At 46.8% G+C, this 17,007-nt stretch overlaps 6 protein-coding genes across 6 annotated transcripts; 3 read left to right on the forward strand and 3 right to left on the reverse strand.

Moving 5' to 3' along the window:
- Nucleotides 1-737: 737 nt before the first annotated feature.
- N7469_000249 (uncharacterized protein) lies at nt 738-2,304 on the reverse strand (the record flags this gene model as incomplete). The annotated part of the gene is made up of 2 exons (XM_056639169.1): nt 738-2,027; nt 2,110-2,304. 2 exons carry the CDS (start codon nt 2,302-2,304, stop codon nt 738-740), a joined length of 1,485 nt encoding a protein of 494 aa, XP_056504926.1.
- Nucleotides 2,305-3,425: 1,121 nt separating this feature from the next.
- On the forward strand, nt 3,426-4,175 carry N7469_000250 (rRNA-processing FCF1 family protein; the record flags this gene model as incomplete). The annotated part of the gene is made up of 4 exons (XM_056639170.1): nt 3,426-3,496; nt 3,557-3,616; nt 3,673-4,035; nt 4,094-4,175. 4 exons carry the CDS (start codon nt 3,426-3,428, stop codon nt 4,173-4,175), a joined length of 576 nt encoding a protein of 191 aa, XP_056504927.1.
- Nucleotides 4,176-4,728: 553 nt separating this feature from the next.
- N7469_000251 (PIN and XPG domain-containing protein) lies at nt 4,729-6,514 on the reverse strand (the record flags this gene model as incomplete). Its single annotated transcript, XM_056639171.1, has 2 exons — nt 4,729-6,193; nt 6,258-6,514. The coding sequence occupies 2 exons, from the start codon at nt 6,512-6,514 to the stop codon at nt 4,729-4,731; spliced, it is 1,722 nt and encodes a 573-aa protein (XP_056504928.1).
- A 221-nt stretch (nt 6,515-6,735) lies between these two features.
- On the reverse strand, nt 6,736-10,150 carry N7469_000252 (rRNA-processing protein UTP21; the record flags this gene model as incomplete). Its single annotated transcript, XM_056639172.1, has 6 exons — nt 6,736-7,344; nt 7,403-8,041; nt 8,106-8,366; nt 8,431-8,628; nt 8,660-9,922; nt 10,031-10,150. The coding sequence occupies 6 exons, from the start codon at nt 10,148-10,150 to the stop codon at nt 6,736-6,738; spliced, it is 3,090 nt and encodes a 1,029-aa protein (XP_056504929.1).
- Nucleotides 10,151-11,110: 960 nt separating this feature from the next.
- N7469_000253 (inositol polyphosphate kinase VIP1) lies at nt 11,111-15,074 on the forward strand (the record flags this gene model as incomplete). The annotated part of the gene is made up of 3 exons (XM_056639173.1): nt 11,111-13,511; nt 13,576-14,920; nt 14,972-15,074. The coding sequence occupies 3 exons, from the start codon at nt 11,111-11,113 to the stop codon at nt 15,072-15,074; spliced, it is 3,849 nt and encodes a 1,282-aa protein (XP_056504930.1).
- Nucleotides 15,075-15,505: 431 nt separating this feature from the next.
- On the forward strand, nt 15,506-16,900 carry N7469_000254 (uncharacterized protein; the record flags this gene model as incomplete). Its single annotated transcript, XM_056639174.1, has 1 exon — nt 15,506-16,900. The coding sequence occupies one exon, from the start codon at nt 15,506-15,508 to the stop codon at nt 16,898-16,900; it is 1,395 nt and encodes a 464-aa protein (XP_056504931.1).
- Nucleotides 16,901-17,007: the final 107 nt, after the last annotated feature.

The raw sequence follows: 17,007 nt of genomic DNA on the forward strand, positions 1-17,007 counted from the left end.
GAGCTGATTCGCGTCAAATTGCAAATTCAATAAATAAACAATGTGTACTCATTCAAGGCCACTCACTCTATTTGTGTTATTTGTATTTATTGTGATCGCATTTCACAGAAGGCCGCTGCCTTAAGATACAACCTACCCCCTCGAAGCTAGATTGAGCGCCTAAAACCTGTCAGCATATGAATAGCCCGATTGGCCTACTACACCTCTGATATGTACGCTACTGGATAGATGCAAGCCATGCAATCCACGAAATTTGTTAGAAGAGCCACCCTTTCTATTTGCTTGGACGATCATTCCTCCGACTTTAGACAAGTATAGTTAACCAAGCTGTTGAAATTCCGTGTCAAATAAGCTTATGGATTCTCAGTTATACATAATAAGAGTAACTACTAATATACTTACTGGGCACCTACTTACTATAGGTATATACCAAGATATCGAAGATACCATGTAATACGGATTTTGATCATCCAAAATAGAATAAGCATGGGAAATACAGACTAAGTAATAAGTAAATTAATCTCGCTCTATGCAAACAATAATATAAGTAAACAATATAGCGGTTCTATTTGTAAAAACAGCGATTCTTCTAACACCGTCGTTCACTACACGGATTGCGTCTGTTTGAGCGCCATAGACATACATTACTTTACTTCATCCTATCAGCTCACATCAAACAATGTTGAATTGTCCAAACAAGTCATCAGTCATTGATTCATTAATTAAAAAAATCTAATCTATTTTGTATCCCGATTTGGTTCATCATCAGACGAACTTTCACTCGATCTCTTATGAAATACAACTTTTCTTTGGCGGTAATCGTAGCCCCAGAAATAAACACCCCACATGATAGGACTACAAAGAACCCATATAAAAGCAATCATTGTTCCAAACCACCCAATTCCAATTACATTAATCAATGGAACAGCTCCTGCCACAGCGCCAGCGCCAGCTAGACACCGGAAAAGGTTCCGTGCGGTGTTGATAGTAGCCGGTCTATAGGAATGCAAATCGACCAGCAAAGCGGTTAGCACGCTTGATGCCCCAGCAACAAGATGAGACACAAAGAAGAGCATGACAAGCGGACCCGCCAGGTTTGTTCGATAATTCATGACCCAACCATAGCCCACGATGACGACGGCAGATCCGTATAGCAAGGGAATAACAATTTGAAGTCGTGCTTTCTCAACTGGAATACTGTCCAGATCCGATTGCTGATTCTTAACTATCTCCACCCCATGGATCTTGGCAAAGCGTCGAAAATTCCAGTCAATGAGTGTGCCTATTGTCCATCGAGATGAAAGACTTCCAATTCCATATGGAATATAGCATAGACCAACTTGCAGTGGATTGAATCCATATTTTTCCTCCAATTGCGATGGAAGTGTGCTTAACACGGCAGTGTATCCGCAATATAACAGAGTGGTTGACAGTATAACAGCAAAAGTCTCTCTTTCCATGGAGATCTTGATGCTATCTAAAGGCGTCGGTCGCTTAGGCGGAGGAGGTAGTTTGCCACATTCCGATAAATACGGATCACTTGAGGGTTTTATGTTGCCGAAACATTGCACGAGAGGTAGATTCCACCGGGGTGGTGAGACAGATCCATTACCAACGACCGCACGACATGTCTCCGGAACAAAAAGAAGCATTGAGATTGCCATTACGCCCGCAAAGATGGCAAGGAACCAAAATGTACTTCGCCAATTCAGAAATTGGGTTAAAATACCACCAACAATTGGACCAACAGCCGGACCTACGGTCACACCTAGAGTCGAGTATATCATGTATCGACCTCTTTCAGCTCGGGGTACGAGGTCTGCTGCTACCGAAGTGCAGACTATGGATGCTGTGCTACTGCCAAAGCTTTGCAGACACCGGAGGGTCATCAGGGCAGGATAGCTGCTTTGTAGGGCCAGGCCAATGTTGACGGCTAAATAGACAATAAGAGCGGCGATGGACGTTACTCGACGGCCGTATATATCCGAGAAGCTTGCTACCAAGAATGGCCCTACACCCTGTACAATCTGTAGATCAAAACCAGTGAGCTGACTGGAAAGACCTAGATAGACTAATGTATATGGATACGTTGGGTTAATTGGAACTTACCATGAATGCTGTGATGGTAAGATTGATCTTCGAGGAGGTGCTGTGCAACTCGCTTGCCATCTCATTGAGAGCAGGATAATATATATTTGCCGAGACTGGAGACACAAACGTCACAAGCGAAGTAATTGCAATGGTCCATTTCTTGTGTCGCTCCGAAAGAACTGTGAACGGCGCGCCATGGTCACCCTTTTCCATCATTCCACCAGTGTTCAAGAGGATAACCAACAGTCAACAACAACATGGGGAACTGTTGATCGTCAAACCCTTTAAACTCTCGAAAGATTGTCCATCAGACTAAGCGAGGGAGCACACGACCGGTTGCCTTTATTGTCATCATCCCTTAATCGAGACTGTGTTGTCGATCTGACCCACTTCCACATCATGATCGTCCCCATGAACCCGCAAGAGATCCGCTTTTTGCCAGTCCACGACCGAAGAGACCAAACATGTCAGTATTTTGTACGTATCTCGAATCCGGCCCTACCCATTGGCCTTCCTCTCTTGGTCAATTCTATCTCGGTACTCCTTATCCAAGCTTACAGAGTGGAGAGTGTTTTTACTTGAAGAGATCTGGAACAGGAACTGCTTCATCCTTCATGATGTTCCAGATCATACCCCAGAAAAAATTTGTTTGGTCATTGAAAGAAAGATTAAAGTATTTTTGCAGTAATTGACTGTTCATGGTGCCAATAAGAGGCTGTTTCAATCTAATAAACGGACATGTCAATGCTGCGGTGGCACCTCGACGCTTTTTCCTGCCATGGAAGGAATTGACATTCAATAGCTCTTGTCTCGTCTCCACAAAACAAAATCTAATCGACCATGATCAGCTTTGAGAGCTAAAATAGGGAGTGACATGCGTCAAGCGATAGCAACACGTGTAAGGGCTACATGTATATGTATCTTTGGAGGGAGCGGCCACTTTTCGCCACGAATAGGTGGAACGCATTTGTCTATGTACACAGCTGAACTTCCTAAATCTAAACAAAACCAGAGCTCGGCGTCAAGCAGATCACCGTCGACGTGGCCCGCATTCGAGGCTCGATTTAACTGGGTCCTTCCAGATTGTCGGGTTTGTTGATCATCTTCCAATTGTGAAATCGTGACTGCAGTCAAAAAAAGTGTCAGATCTGTTTGTCTTGTTTGTTCCAGCTCGACTACAGGACGTAAACATGATTACATACGCAGATGTCGATTTTCAATTTCACACCGCCTACTAGATGAGTCAGCACTGATAAGCCGATAACAAAAATCTTTCGGACTTTTGACAGCCTTCGAGGATCGACAGTTCAACAGTGATTCAAGTCTTCGCTGCGATGGGTGTTCACAAGAAGTCGCGAAAGTTCGCACAAGCGAAAAGAGCAATTTCGCTCCGTGATAATCGCCTGTACGTGCTGAACTTGCTTAACAAATCCATATCTGTTCCCCACGACTGACAAAGTTACAGGAAGGAGAACCAGAACAAGGAAGAGAAGAAGGATAAGAAGGATGACCTTGTCCGCGAGGCGTGAGTGGTAACTCATTTCCATCTGGCATCTCAGATTGCTGATTTGACCCGTCTAGACCGCAAGCTCCTTCGTCTATGTTCTTTCAGTACAATACCGCCTTGACACCCCCGTACTCAGTGCTAGTCGATACCAACTTCATTTCCCATACTATCCAGCACAAGTTGGAAATCATTCCTACAATGATGGACTGTCTCTATGCCAAGTGTACACCCGTCATCACAGACTGCGTGATTGCCGAATTGGAAAAACTGGGCCAGAAATACAGATTGGCACTGCGCGTTGCCAAGGACCCTCGATTCGAGAGAATCAAATGTGATCACAAAGGGACATATGCTGATGACTGCCTTGTGGATCGTCTCATCAAACATCGTGTTTATATCGTTGCGACTAACGATAGGGACCTCAAACGACGCATTCGGTAGGTTCCCTGGTCTACCCTGATTGTCTACCGCACAGAGATGCTAATAACAACCTAGTAAAATTCCCGGTGCTCCTATCATGAGCGTCGCAAGAGGGAAATACGTGATCGAGCGCCTCCCAGATGCACCCGAAAAGTGAAAGAATTCTCAGATCTCCGCCCGAGTGCATTCCTGCTTTATACCGCCTGATTTTGGCACTGCAAAAATTTCTTTGGAATTGCATCGGCTGATTGATTTTGTTGTGTCGGTGTTCTTCTGGACACAACTCATTTATGCATGTGATCATGTAGGCTACTGCTTACATCTCAATATGTTGTGCTGGTCACAAATTACTCTCGATACCCTCGTGACCCTAGCACTATGGCTATCTGCCGCAGCAACGTGGCATTTTAGCAGAACTTCATCTCTGGAATCATTGTGTTTCTCAGAAAATTATCCAAGCGCAATAAAAACGCGCTCGTTCGGGGCATATTCAATGCACCGGCTTTTGTACATAGCTCAGTAGTATCCATGAAGCGAATTACGACACTAGTTTAAGGGGCTCGGAATTCTGGTTTTGGGAGAAAAGAGGAATTCTTAAAAAGGCCATACATCTAGACACTGTACCAGTACATCTCCAAGTGACATACTATGTTTATATGTTAAATAGTAGTAAAATTTATTATGAAACTGTATATACAGAATGCTAATGCTCAACCATAATTTTGGACCAACTGCTGAACAGCTCGACGACAAGTCTCTTTTTCAGAGAAACCTCCAATAATTTCACCGCGCGGTCTCATGAGGAGGTATAATGGGGGCAAGTCTTCCAGCATATTTCGATATAGCCCTATATCATATGTCGCGGCAGTGATCAGAATGAATTGCTGCAACATTCGAAGGGAATACAAAACAGCCTGAACTTGGGCTAAAAGGTGAATATCCGCCCAGTCCGCGCCTGAATTCCCCATATAACCCTTCCCTAAGAAACTTTCAAGCTTCTTAGCACTTGGAATCGTTGCTGTACTTGAGATTTCCTCATAGACCTCGGAAAAAGCGAACAAGAACCAGAAGTCGGATAATGAGTAGCCCTGAAAGACGCCCCGAGCTATATTCAGACGCTGTTGGAGATATTTCAGGGTCGACATCACTGATTTTTCGCCCGGTAGAGTAACTTGTTCGGCGACGACCCGAGTGCCCCTTCGAACAAATTCATGTATAGACCCAGACCGCTGATTCTCTGGACGACTGAGATCCAAAAGTGCATATCCAAGAGATCTATAAGCTCGGGCCTGTTCCCAGGCACATCGTCGAGAATGATCTTCATGGAGGAGACCAAGATATACATGGAACGGGGGTGTTTCACTATAAGTATCGGGCAATTCATACTGCCAAAACAATTCAGAGACCCTTGGATCCATTTGACGAGAGATGAGCACGTCTTTCTTCATGTTCAAACTGTGATCTTCTCGATATTCCCGAAGAAATTCGACGTATTCCGAAGAGCTTTCTTCACCTTCATCATACTCCTTTGCCAACCGCAATAGCTCATTAAATGGAGCTTGGGGATTCCTGGAAAGTTCAAAAGCGAACCGCTGGATATTAGGGATTCCAAGCCGCCGGCACAGATCAGCCGGGGATATTCTCTGTGCACGAAGTTCAGTTGCAGTTGAATTCTCCTGGGACTCTTCAATCAACTGCAACGTATTAAGGAAAGCGACGGACCCATTTAAACCAAGATCATGAACTAAAAGATCCGAGTCACTCGTTAGAATAGCCGCACCAGTCATTTTCGTAACACGAGCACATCCAACGTCCGCTTCACCTGGGACCATTATCGTGATATTTGACCAGGGATACTCTGCATCTGGAAGACACGCGAGCTCAAAGTCGAATTCATGCTGGATACTCGTTTTATTCCAACGATGTATCAAATCTTCAAAAACAGCCGAAACCATAAAAGGGTTTTCAGGAAGATTTTTCCAACGAGTTGGAAGACTTCGAGATCGCCATATCGCTGATGATATAACATCCGACGACATTTCACGACGACATTCTTTTCTCATTGCAAAACTTTGTCGACGACATGCCTCAAGACGAGATCTAGATTTTTCAATTCGAGATAGTCTTGTGGAGCGCTTTGAAAGAGGCAGAGCGCCATCAAAGCAGATCTGTTTTCTGCGCGAGTTAGACCCAGCCAATGGCAGCGACATGTTCGAAGTGAGGAAAAGGGGAAGTTTACACGTCAACGCCTTGAATAGCAAGTCTGTGAAGAAAGATCACGACTCCACGGCTCACTTCATTGCATGTTGGTTGGACATCTAAGATGTCGCATGCTGGACTCATACAGGCGAGTAAACGATGGTAAACATCGTATACCAGGCTCGGGCCATCGATGACTACAGTTTGTAGACATGGGAGTTCAGTTTCTTCTGTAGATCCTAGTGTAATTGTCTCGGCGCATGGTAATAGATGTCTTGTGAGATATAAAATCCCCATCCTGACATATTTGAGTGGAGCAAAGAAGTTGAGATGAGTGGAGGTTGAAGAAGTAGGGCAGATTAGTCAGACAGAACCCTAACTTCACTTGTTCAGCTTCAACATCGCAACTAGAATACATACGACTAGGGAATGATATAGTGTATCGAGATAATGAATTTGAACTCTTTATAAAACAATGTTTTTATATGTACGCCTAACAGCAAGTAATAATCTGATATTTACCGCGCAGACCTGAGGAAGCCCACCACACCACGACAGTATCCAACCAAGCCAGCAAGGCGTTTGCCTTCTTGTTCTTGTTCCTGAGCCCAAGCAGCCAAAGCCTTCTGCAAGAGACGATACTCAGGTTCATCACGGTGAGCACAAAGTCCGACGGTATCAGCATGAATTTTGAGGAGAACCGCCATCCAAGCATTCACAAGTTCAAAGTCTCTTCTCGACTTCAAGCGCATGGTCAAAGCATTGACGAAAACGACAAGCTCTGAGAAACCGCTACGTACACGAGGATCTAAAGAGCGAATCTCCAGATCTGCGCGGGCGGGCGATAGAGATTTGAGATGCTCAATTAAGGGATCGTAGTTTCCGGACTCATGGCCCGATTCTAAGAACTGCGAGATGGGGGAGTCGGAGGAGCCGATGACTCCGGACTGCATCTTTGAAATTCTGGATCGCTCTGCGTCGACGCTCTGCATGAGAGAGTCCAGTTCAGCTGCTCCGGCGGCGGTGGCTGGGTTGGGCGTTTGAGTATCATCCTTGCCGTGAAGAGAGGGCAGGAAGAAAGGTGCCTTTTCTGGGGCCTTGGGGGCTTCTTTGGGACGATTTCGTTCCTGGGGTGTATAGTTAGAAAGAGCTCTTTGTTCTATTAGATTAAGTCGTCGAACAAACCTTAATCGAATCAAGATGCAAAAGTCCCTGCCATCTGCTTCGAGGGACCAGACTCAGGGTCATCATATCCTTGCGTAGTTGATCAGTGACAAGAACAGGTCCGTCTGCCTCATCCTCCTCGGGGGAATCCACGAATGCAGCCTCGACGAGACCCGCGCCACTTTCACCAGAGGTAGTCGGCACACCCACATCCTCAATTACATCCTCTTCAAGGTTCTTAGTGGAAATGGACATGAAGAGGCTGCGGTTACTCCAAAGACTGATGCCAATGTTTCCTGCGTGTGCGGTTGCCAGGAATTCTCCAGTAGAAGGCATAGCCAGGGAGGTGCAGGTACTAGACACCCGGAAAATATCGATCAAGTGTCCCGTAGGTAGATCCCATACTCGCACTACGGAGTCCATCGAGGCGGCAATAACCCAACGACCGTCATTAGAGAAGATGAAATCATTTACTTGACCAACACATCCCCAGAATTCACGAACAAGCTTTCTGGTTTCGAGATCAACGACGCGAATTGAGAGGTCGTCACAGCTGAAGGCGACTAGTTCACTCGATTTGCTGTAGCGAAGCCCTGTGACAGCAGCCATAGGATGCCAATCCAATTGATCAATCAGTGAGCCGGAAAGCAAATCCCAAAACTAGTACAAGCATAACATGTTAGCATGACTGCAGTGGGTACCACATGGGGGATGGGAGCCCTACCTTCACTTTGCCGTCCAGACCACAACTGACGACCGTCCGATTGAGGTTATCAATCATCAAACCCGTAACAGGCTTGGTGTGTTTAGCCTCCTGGGCACTCAAGGGAGACAGAGCAATTGTGCTACGCTTTGCCAGGCCCGATTTGGGCGCACGGGCTGGGAAGCTTTGACGATGCTGACCAGATTGCATATTGAACATGTCGATAGAGCCTCCAGCAGAACCAACGACCGCAAAAGTCCCGCATGGTGACATTGCGACGCTCTATTTGATTGTCAGTGACTGCATTTTATACCTTCACCCTCAGGGAATCCTGGATTTCACATACCTTGACTTCAGTTCCATCACTTGTAGCAAACGCCCAGCGTCCTGCCTTCTTTTTACCCCAGAACCAAGTCCGGGCATACTTGTCTCCTCGGTGGCCGGTGACAACGCTTTCCCACCCTAACATACTAGTGGCGTCGGCATTTGAGGCCTTAGGGTTAGACCAAACAGGGCCCGCGGTCTTAGCCCCCCATGCCCGCATCTCGGTTCAAGGAACAAGCCATGCAGGTCACCTCGGGGGCTTTCAACGCATCCACCATGGAAGCACCAGAGCCGGACGGTCCAAGCTTCTTTGCCTTGCTTTCCACATTACCCTGGGAGAGCTCTGAGTGCTGACTATCCTTTCGCAGACTAAGACCCCAAAGACTGCAGTCCTTGCTGGCACTGAGCAGCCACTTTCCACCTGACTCGGAGCCGTCTGATGCTGAAGGTAGGAAGTCGAGGGCACTGACTGCACCAGAATGACCACCTCGAGAATGAAGGGGGCGAGGAGTGGGTGAGAATGGAGTTTCATCAAAGATCCAAGTCTTCAAGGTGTTGTCATCTCCGGTAGAGACTAGTACAGGCTGGCCGTCAAGGAATTCCACACGGTTGACACCCATGCTAGATTCACTTCTTGAGACTCTATGAGCACCACGTAGAATACCAGCCACACGGCCACCTTCATTCAAATCCCACATTGTGATATCACCACTTCCGCTAGCCGCAGTAGCCATCACACCTGCCTGACGACCGTCATGGCCGGCTCCGAGGCCATCACTTCGGAAAGAAATGGATGAAATAGCCGGGGTGCGGGCAGATGCGGCTCTTAAGCTAAGAACAGGCTCGCCCGAGTCAACATTGACAATGGACAAAGCGCCGCTCTTATGGGCGACGGCCAGAAGTGATAAAGCTGGGGTTGCTTGCAACGCGGTCACGGGACCGGCATCAGCAGCCGGAGCCGGGAGAGTATAAATCAACTTTCCACTGCGCAAGTTCCAGATATCAATGGCACCATCAATTCGTCCGACGAATAATTTGTTGAGATAAGTTGGCATGTTCGAGAGGATTCCCGTATAAACCGAATCAGTAGACGAGCCGGGGACAGGTCGAGGACGCAGGCTCGTATAGTGCTCATACGTGCCGGTCTTCCACACCTCCAATCCACCAGCCCAGCAACCCACGATCCACGAACCGAAGACCATTAGTCGTTCAATGGGGGCATCGAGACCGGGGCTGTCGAGAGTAGCAACTCGCTTGCCACGCTTGAACACCCAGATACCACCCGAGGACCGCGGTCGAAGATGACCCCAAGCCGCAAAGATCTTATCTTGCCAAGCATATGTAGCGGTGATAATTTCAGGAGTCTCGGGACGAGTAAGGAAGATCAAGTTCAGACCTTTGCGCAGATCATATGTTTGCAGCGAGTGACCCACAGAGGTGGTGATTTGATAAGTAGATTTACCAAGTCGCACACTGGTGAAAGGAACAGGGGTGGGTGAGACAAGCCCTAATGTCTATAAAATGTCAGCTGATCCTAGCATACTAACGTCAGTGCAGCACCAGTACCATCATCGATACGAGTACCACAGTGAGGCCTTCGTGGAGGTTTGGTGTTAACATACTCGGAAAGGCGCGAAGATTTTAGAGCCAGCGCGCGTCTTTGATTGAAGATGAACATTGGGGGCTCTCTTCTGCCTCTTTGCCAGGGGCAGATCGAACTGTTCATTTGCCACAGCCGGCATGGTTGGGGTGGTCAAACGAAGAAGCGATACGATGCGATGCGCAAAAAAAAAGTCGGGGCGTTGGAGATTGGAAAATTGGAAAAGTGGGTCAGTGGACAGAGCAACAGATATGATGGGGGTTTGTCTATACTTTAACATGTTAATTTGGCAGTAATGACATTCTTGATCAACCTCTTAATTTAATCTTGAACTATTCAAGCTACACGTTTATTTACGATATATATAACCAACTAAATAATCCACAATTCATGAATGCAATTCTCTCTTTTTTCTCTTTTGGGCGACCTCCGCGGCGAGCTCTCACCGCCTACCCACCGCCCACTCACCGCCCTCTCACCGCTTTGCGCTGGGCGAGACCAGACGAGGAGTTTACATTCATTCATTACATATATGTTTGAGTATATATCTTTATATAGTATAGAGATTGTATAGAATATATAGAAAAAAAAAGGAATAGAGGAGGTAATCTCTACAAGAGTTCTGAAAAGAAAGAGCTGCGATTATCTAGCATCATTTGCCGAACTGCATGGACAAGTATATACAGTGCATACAGACAGCAATGAAAGAGTAAAGCGAGGATATGTTAATTATTACATTCATCTAATATATTTATAGTACATGTATAATAATTTATATCTACGCTTGAATCTTTATATATACGTATACATACACAATGTATAAATGCAAAGTGTATGCTCCGCGCACCTGCTGCATTGGCCAATTCCCGCGAATCGAAAGCGGCCAACTTCGACTTCTTCACTTCTTCTTCTCTTCTCTCCTCCACGTTGGACTACCCAATCACCCTCATTCAATCAGGGTAATTGGTTTGGTCTAGTCTCATTCCTTTTTAAATTACTCCACTTTATCTCTACTTTGCCTACTGATTAGTCCCCGAATTCATAAAAAATTTCTCCCCCGCCTTGCCCCTCCGTACCCACGAATTCCCCCCCCCTCCCCGACATGGATACCGATGACCACATGAGTGGTATGTCTGCCAACACCTCGTCGGAGAAAAGCAACGTCGATATCCTCCGATCGGTCCCGCATGTCGACTTAGATCAGACGACTGGAGAGACATCGGCCAAATCGCACAGCTCGTCCCAGATCAAGCCTCATAAATCCGATGTCGCCACAGACGCCCGTTCCGCACCTTTGATCGGCAATTCAACTCGTTCATCCAGTCGCGCACCTCGAAGATTCAGCGGGAGTACAGCTGCAAGTACCGCAGCTAGCTCAATCAGCGAAATGGAACCTGGAGCTCCAAGACCGTGGAGGATTGGAGTCTGTGCCTTGGACGTGAAAGCTCGGAGTAAACCAAGTCAGAATATTTTGACAAGACTTCAATCCAAAGGAGAATTTGAAGTCATCGTCTTCGGTGATAAGGTCATCTTGGACGAGGCCGTGGAGAATTGGCCGGTCTGTGATTTTCTGATTGCATTCTTCTCCGATGGGTTTCCTCTGGATAAGGCGATCGCATATGCCAAGCTTCGCAAGCCATTTTGCGTCAATGATTTGCCAATGCAACAGGTACTGTGGGATCGTCGGCTCTGTCTTAAAATTCTGGACCAGATGGGTGTCCCGACACCAAAGAGACTCGAGGTCAATCGTGATGGTGGTCCAGTTCTTGAATCGGCCGAACTCGCACAACACATTTACAGGTTAACGGGGGTGAAATTAGAAGGTCCAGAGGATGGGACGGGAGGTGGTGCTCCTCAAACGCAGAAAGTGTCCATGTCCGAGGATGGTGAGGCCCTGGTGGTGGATGGGAAAGTCTTCCGCAAACCTTTTGTCGAAAAGCCTGTGAATGGAGAAGATCATAATATCCACATTTATTTCCCCAATGATCAGCAATATGGTGGAGGTGGCCGCAAGCTCTTCCGCAAAGTTGGCAACAAAAGCTCCGAGTACGATCCCGAATTAACCGTGCCCAGATCAGTGACCGAGACCGGAGCAAGCTATCTATACGAACAATTCCTGCGGGTGGATAATGCGGAGGATGTCAAAGCATACACAGTCGGACCCGACTTTTGTCACGCCGAAACGCGCAAGTCACCAGTCGTGGATGGACTGGTTCGACGTAATACCCATGGCAAGGAACTTCGGTATATCACCAAATTGAGCAAGGAAGAAGCGGCAATCGCCTCTAAAATATCAAATGGATTCGGTCAAAGAATCTGCGGGTTTGATATGCTTCGTGTAGGAGACAACAGCTATGTTATCGACGTCAACGGCTGGAGTTTTGTCAAGGATAACAATGACTATTATGATAAGTGCGCCAAAATTCTCCGCGATACTTTCCTTGCCGATCGACGCAAAGTTGAAGGATCAATGGAATTCTCTGAACCACCGTCGCCAGACATGGGTCCCAGCCGACGAAGCACGGCGGGCTCTCATCGTCAAGCATTGAAGACGTTACTCAAGTCTCCAAGTACATCCAGACTATACAGTGGCCAGAACCCAAAGTCTCAAGAAGCCCCATCTTCGGATGTGTCAACAGCAACACCTTCTGTTGCATCTTCCTCTGGTCTTGAACCCGTTGATCCACCGGCCAACCTCAGCAGCTTGCCCCCGAGAGACACTCGTTCTGATTCTCGCGGTTATAGCCCTTCTAACACTAAATCGCCTGCCGTGTCGCTTCACCAAACGAATGAAGAGGTTCCTCCGCCGCCTCCTGCCTCGAAGCACTCCTGGAAATTGAAGGGAATGGTGGCTGTCATTCGTCATGCCGATCGTACCCCGAAACAAAAGTTCAAATTCACTTTTCATAGCCAGCCATTTGTGGATCTGCTGAAAGGTCACCAGGAAGAGGTGGTCATTAAGGGTGCAGCCGCCTTATCCAGTGTCTCAGACGCAGTCAAAATCGCTATGGAGCAGGGACTGGAGGATATAGACAAGCTGAAACTGCTTCGTACTTCATTAGAAAAGAAGGGTGGATGGCCTGGGACAAAAGTTCAAATTAAGCCCATGTTCCGCAAGCGCAGACCCGAAGAAATGCGAGATCAAGATGCCTCTACAACTGCACCTGCGACAGCAGCGACACCTTCGGTCGATGCGGAGCCCGAAGAGCCTCTCTCACCTATCCCTGGAGAGACACCAGAACATGAAGCACTGCGAAAGTCCCAGACGCGAAGTGATTCAATCTCTGGGCCAACTTTCTCGCGCTTCTCTGCCGTGGAAAATGATCTCATTCTGGATAAGCTCCAGCTTGTGATCAAGTGGGGAGGAGAGCCTACACACGCTGCTCGTTACCAGTCTCAGGATCTCGGACTGAATATGCGGGACGATCTAAAGTTGATGAACAAGGAAGCTCTCAGCAATGTTCGTCTTTTCACAAGCTCGGAAAGGAGAGTTAGCACCAGCGGTAAGTCGAGCAACATATACCCAATAGACCCCATGGGAGGTTTATATGCTAACGAGATGGATAGCACAAATCTGGGCTTGTTCATTCCTCGATCAAAAGGAGATCCCAGAAGATTTCTTACAGGTTCGAAAGGATCTGCTTGATGACTCAAATGCTGCGAAAGATGTTATGGATAAAGTCAAGAAGAAGCTGAAACTTCTTCTTAGAGAAGGATCTGCTCCATCACAATTTGCGTGGCCCAAAGATAGCAATATTCCTGAGCCGTCTGTTGTGCTGGCCACGGTTGTTGAATTGATGAAATTCCACCGAAGTGTGATGCGCCACAATTTCAGCAAACTTGAGTCCACCTCGAATAATTCCCCCACGAATTCTCCCACTCCCGATGAAAAGACTCAGTCAGATCTGGGCGCCGAAAGCCCTGAGATATGTAATATCCAGGGACGTTGGTGTGCGGGAGAGGACCCACGTCTTTTCAAGGAGCGATGGGAAAAACTTTTTGCAGAGTTCTGCGACACGGAGAAGGTTGACCCAAGCAAGCTATCGGAACTTTACGATAGCATGAAATTTGATGCTTTGCATAATCGACAGTTCCTGGAATGGGTTTTCATGCCACCAGACAATGATCGTGACGACGATGACCGGAGTAGCATCAAGGGCAAGAGTTTATCTAAATCTGACTCGGCTTCTGAGGGAAAGGCTGGATCGGATGTGTCTAATGACAAAGAGAAGTCTGACGAACGAGAAGGCTCCGGTCACACCTTTGCTCATCGCCTTGGACTGAAGAAGCGACTCCATGTACCGGAATCGTTGCCGCACCTCCATGCACTTGATGATTCCTACGACCATTATTTTAAGCTTTTCCCGGGCTCGAACTCGAGTAAATGCAAGATGGATGAACGCCTGTCCAAGCTTAGAGAGCTCTACAAGTTGGCAAAGGTGCTATTTGACTATGTGACACCTCAGGAATACGGTATTACCGACAGCGAGAAGCTGGAGATTGGTCTTCTCACCTCGCTTCCTCTGTTACAAGAAATCGTCCATGATCTTGAAGAAGTGCAGGCATCACCAGACGCGAAATCATTTTTCTACTTCACCAAAGAATCCCACATTTACACGCTCATGAACTGCATTCTGGAAGGCGGGATTCAGACCAAGATTGCCCGCAGTGCGATCCCCGAACTGGATTATCTTTCTCAGATCTGTTTCGAATTATATGAGGCTCGAGATAGCGAATCAGAAGTTAACAACTACTCTATTCGGATTTCAATCAGTCCCGGTTGTCATGCCTTTGATCCACTTGATGTGCAACTGGACTCTCGGCACGCCATCGGATGTGCCCCACGACGCAGTCTGACCGCACATCAGGACTGGAAGGAAGTGATTGAGACATTGAAGGCGAAGTTCGACACGTAAGTATTTCCTTCTCACTTTTCTAAGGGCCCTTTGCTAATTGTCTCTAGGGTCAAACTTCCCAAGTCATTCATTGCTGTCAACCTGAGTGACAAACACATTGCTCCGCAGGCTGAGGTCGAGGACCACGAGAGTCCATCGCAGTCTGCCTGACACTCTGTTTAGATTATTGTACCAGGAGAACTGTACGTTTAGGTGATAATGTACGTCTTTACTTATTATCGGTTGGATATAGAGGTGGTAGATATTGTTAGACTGTATTACTACGTGTCTCTATGATTGACGCCCAATTGTACCAGTGTGTATTTGAAAATTTTTGTAATGTAGTAGTACCAGTGTTAAGATAAAACTGATATATAAACTAACAGAACAGTCTTCTGTTAATTACAATCAATAGTTAAATAAGCATGTGTACTCTATACTCCTAGAGTACGTATGAATGAATCATCCTCAGCCCCCACCGCGATTGTTGAGGGTTTAGGGCAGCCCCGCGCTTATCAAACTTCACATGGGATTGTCCAACTATATTACTTACTTCCTTTGCAACTCAAGCCCGACATTCAGGGTAGCTCAGACTCACCAATATGTCCGCTGATAATGAACTGAGAGCTGACATTTCTTCAGTTGAGGGAAGTACCTTCAAATGGAGCATCGACAACGAAGAAGACCAGGTGGAATTGAACGATATCATCTGCGTGGTACCAAAGGAATCAGGCCACCGAGTCCTGTTTCTGAAGCATGAAAACACCAACGGAGACATTTCCACTCAACTGAAATATGTTGACATCTCCTCAATCCCGCCGAGTCTAACTCCATTCTGGACAGATATCCCGGCATACCTCCAGGGACCAGAACCAATTCAAGTGGTGATATCCACACGTTCCGGCACAGGAGCAGCACGAACAATCTTTACCACCCTCGTGAAACCATTCCTAGAAGATCTAAATTTGAACTACTCAATTTACGAAACGAAATCAGCGCAGACAATCACCGAATTATCACAGTCAAATTTCCTCCCATATGCTTCTACAAGCACAAATTCCACCCCGCAAACTATCCTCCTCCTTTCCGGAGACGGAGGCCTAGTCGATATACTTGATGTATTTTATCGAAATGAGAAGAAAATCAACGTTGAGCCTAATATCGCTCTTATCCCGTGTGGAACTGGAAATGCCATGGCCAGCTCGATAGGACTTCGATCTGGACCGGCCTCTGGTTTGAAGACTCTACTTCGAGGGAGATCGCGGAAATTACCGACTTTTACGGTGAAATTATCTGCTGGTAGCCAACTTGTTGTTAATGAGGGGAATGATCGTGTACCCATCAATGCAGATGCAGAGGCAGATACTAATGCAAATGCAAATGCCGATGAAACAACGCATACCATGTACGGTGCTGTTGTTGCAAGTTGGGGATTACATGCTGCATTAGTAGCAGATAGTGACACGACCAAATATCGAGAATTCGGATCTGAACGATTCCAAATGGCAGCGAAAGAACTCCTTCATCCGTCTGATGGATCCGACTCTCATCGATTCCGGGGCAAGATTACTTTCATACCCGTGTCTGGTTCGAGTACTACTGCCACTGCCACTGCTACTTCCATTGGAGTTGGTAATATACGGAGAATCCCCGAGGAAGAACATATGTATGTTCTGACTACGATGGTACCGCGTTTAGAAAAGGATTTCGTTATATCGCCTTCTTCGGAGGTTTTATCGGGGGATTTGCGGTTATTGCGGTTTGGACCTCTTTCACCGGACGATGCGATGAGGCTTATGACTTTGGCTTACCAAGGGGGTGGGCATGTGAAGGAGAAGGGAGTTCTTTACGAAGAGGTCCAAATGGTTCGGATTGAATTTGACGAGGAAGAGGAACGGTGGAGACGAGTCTGTGTTGATGGGAAGATTGTGGCTGTGGAGAAGGGGGGATGGATGGAGATTAGAAAGGGAGGAAGTGTGTTGAATATTGTCAGTTAGTATCAGACACTACAATCCCTATTAGGATCTACTCTTATTATAACAATAATGGTCTGATTATATTGAATATTGTTGTTCTATTGCGGTTTTATAGTTGAATTGCCGAA

This window comes from Penicillium citrinum (genome assembly GCF_028827155.1).
Source record: "Penicillium citrinum strain IBT 23319 chromosome Unknown utg000001l:1.0-4955037.0:1.0-4956770.0, whole genome shotgun sequence".
Lineage (NCBI taxonomy): Eukaryota > Fungi > Ascomycota > Eurotiomycetes > Eurotiales > Aspergillaceae > Penicillium > Penicillium citrinum.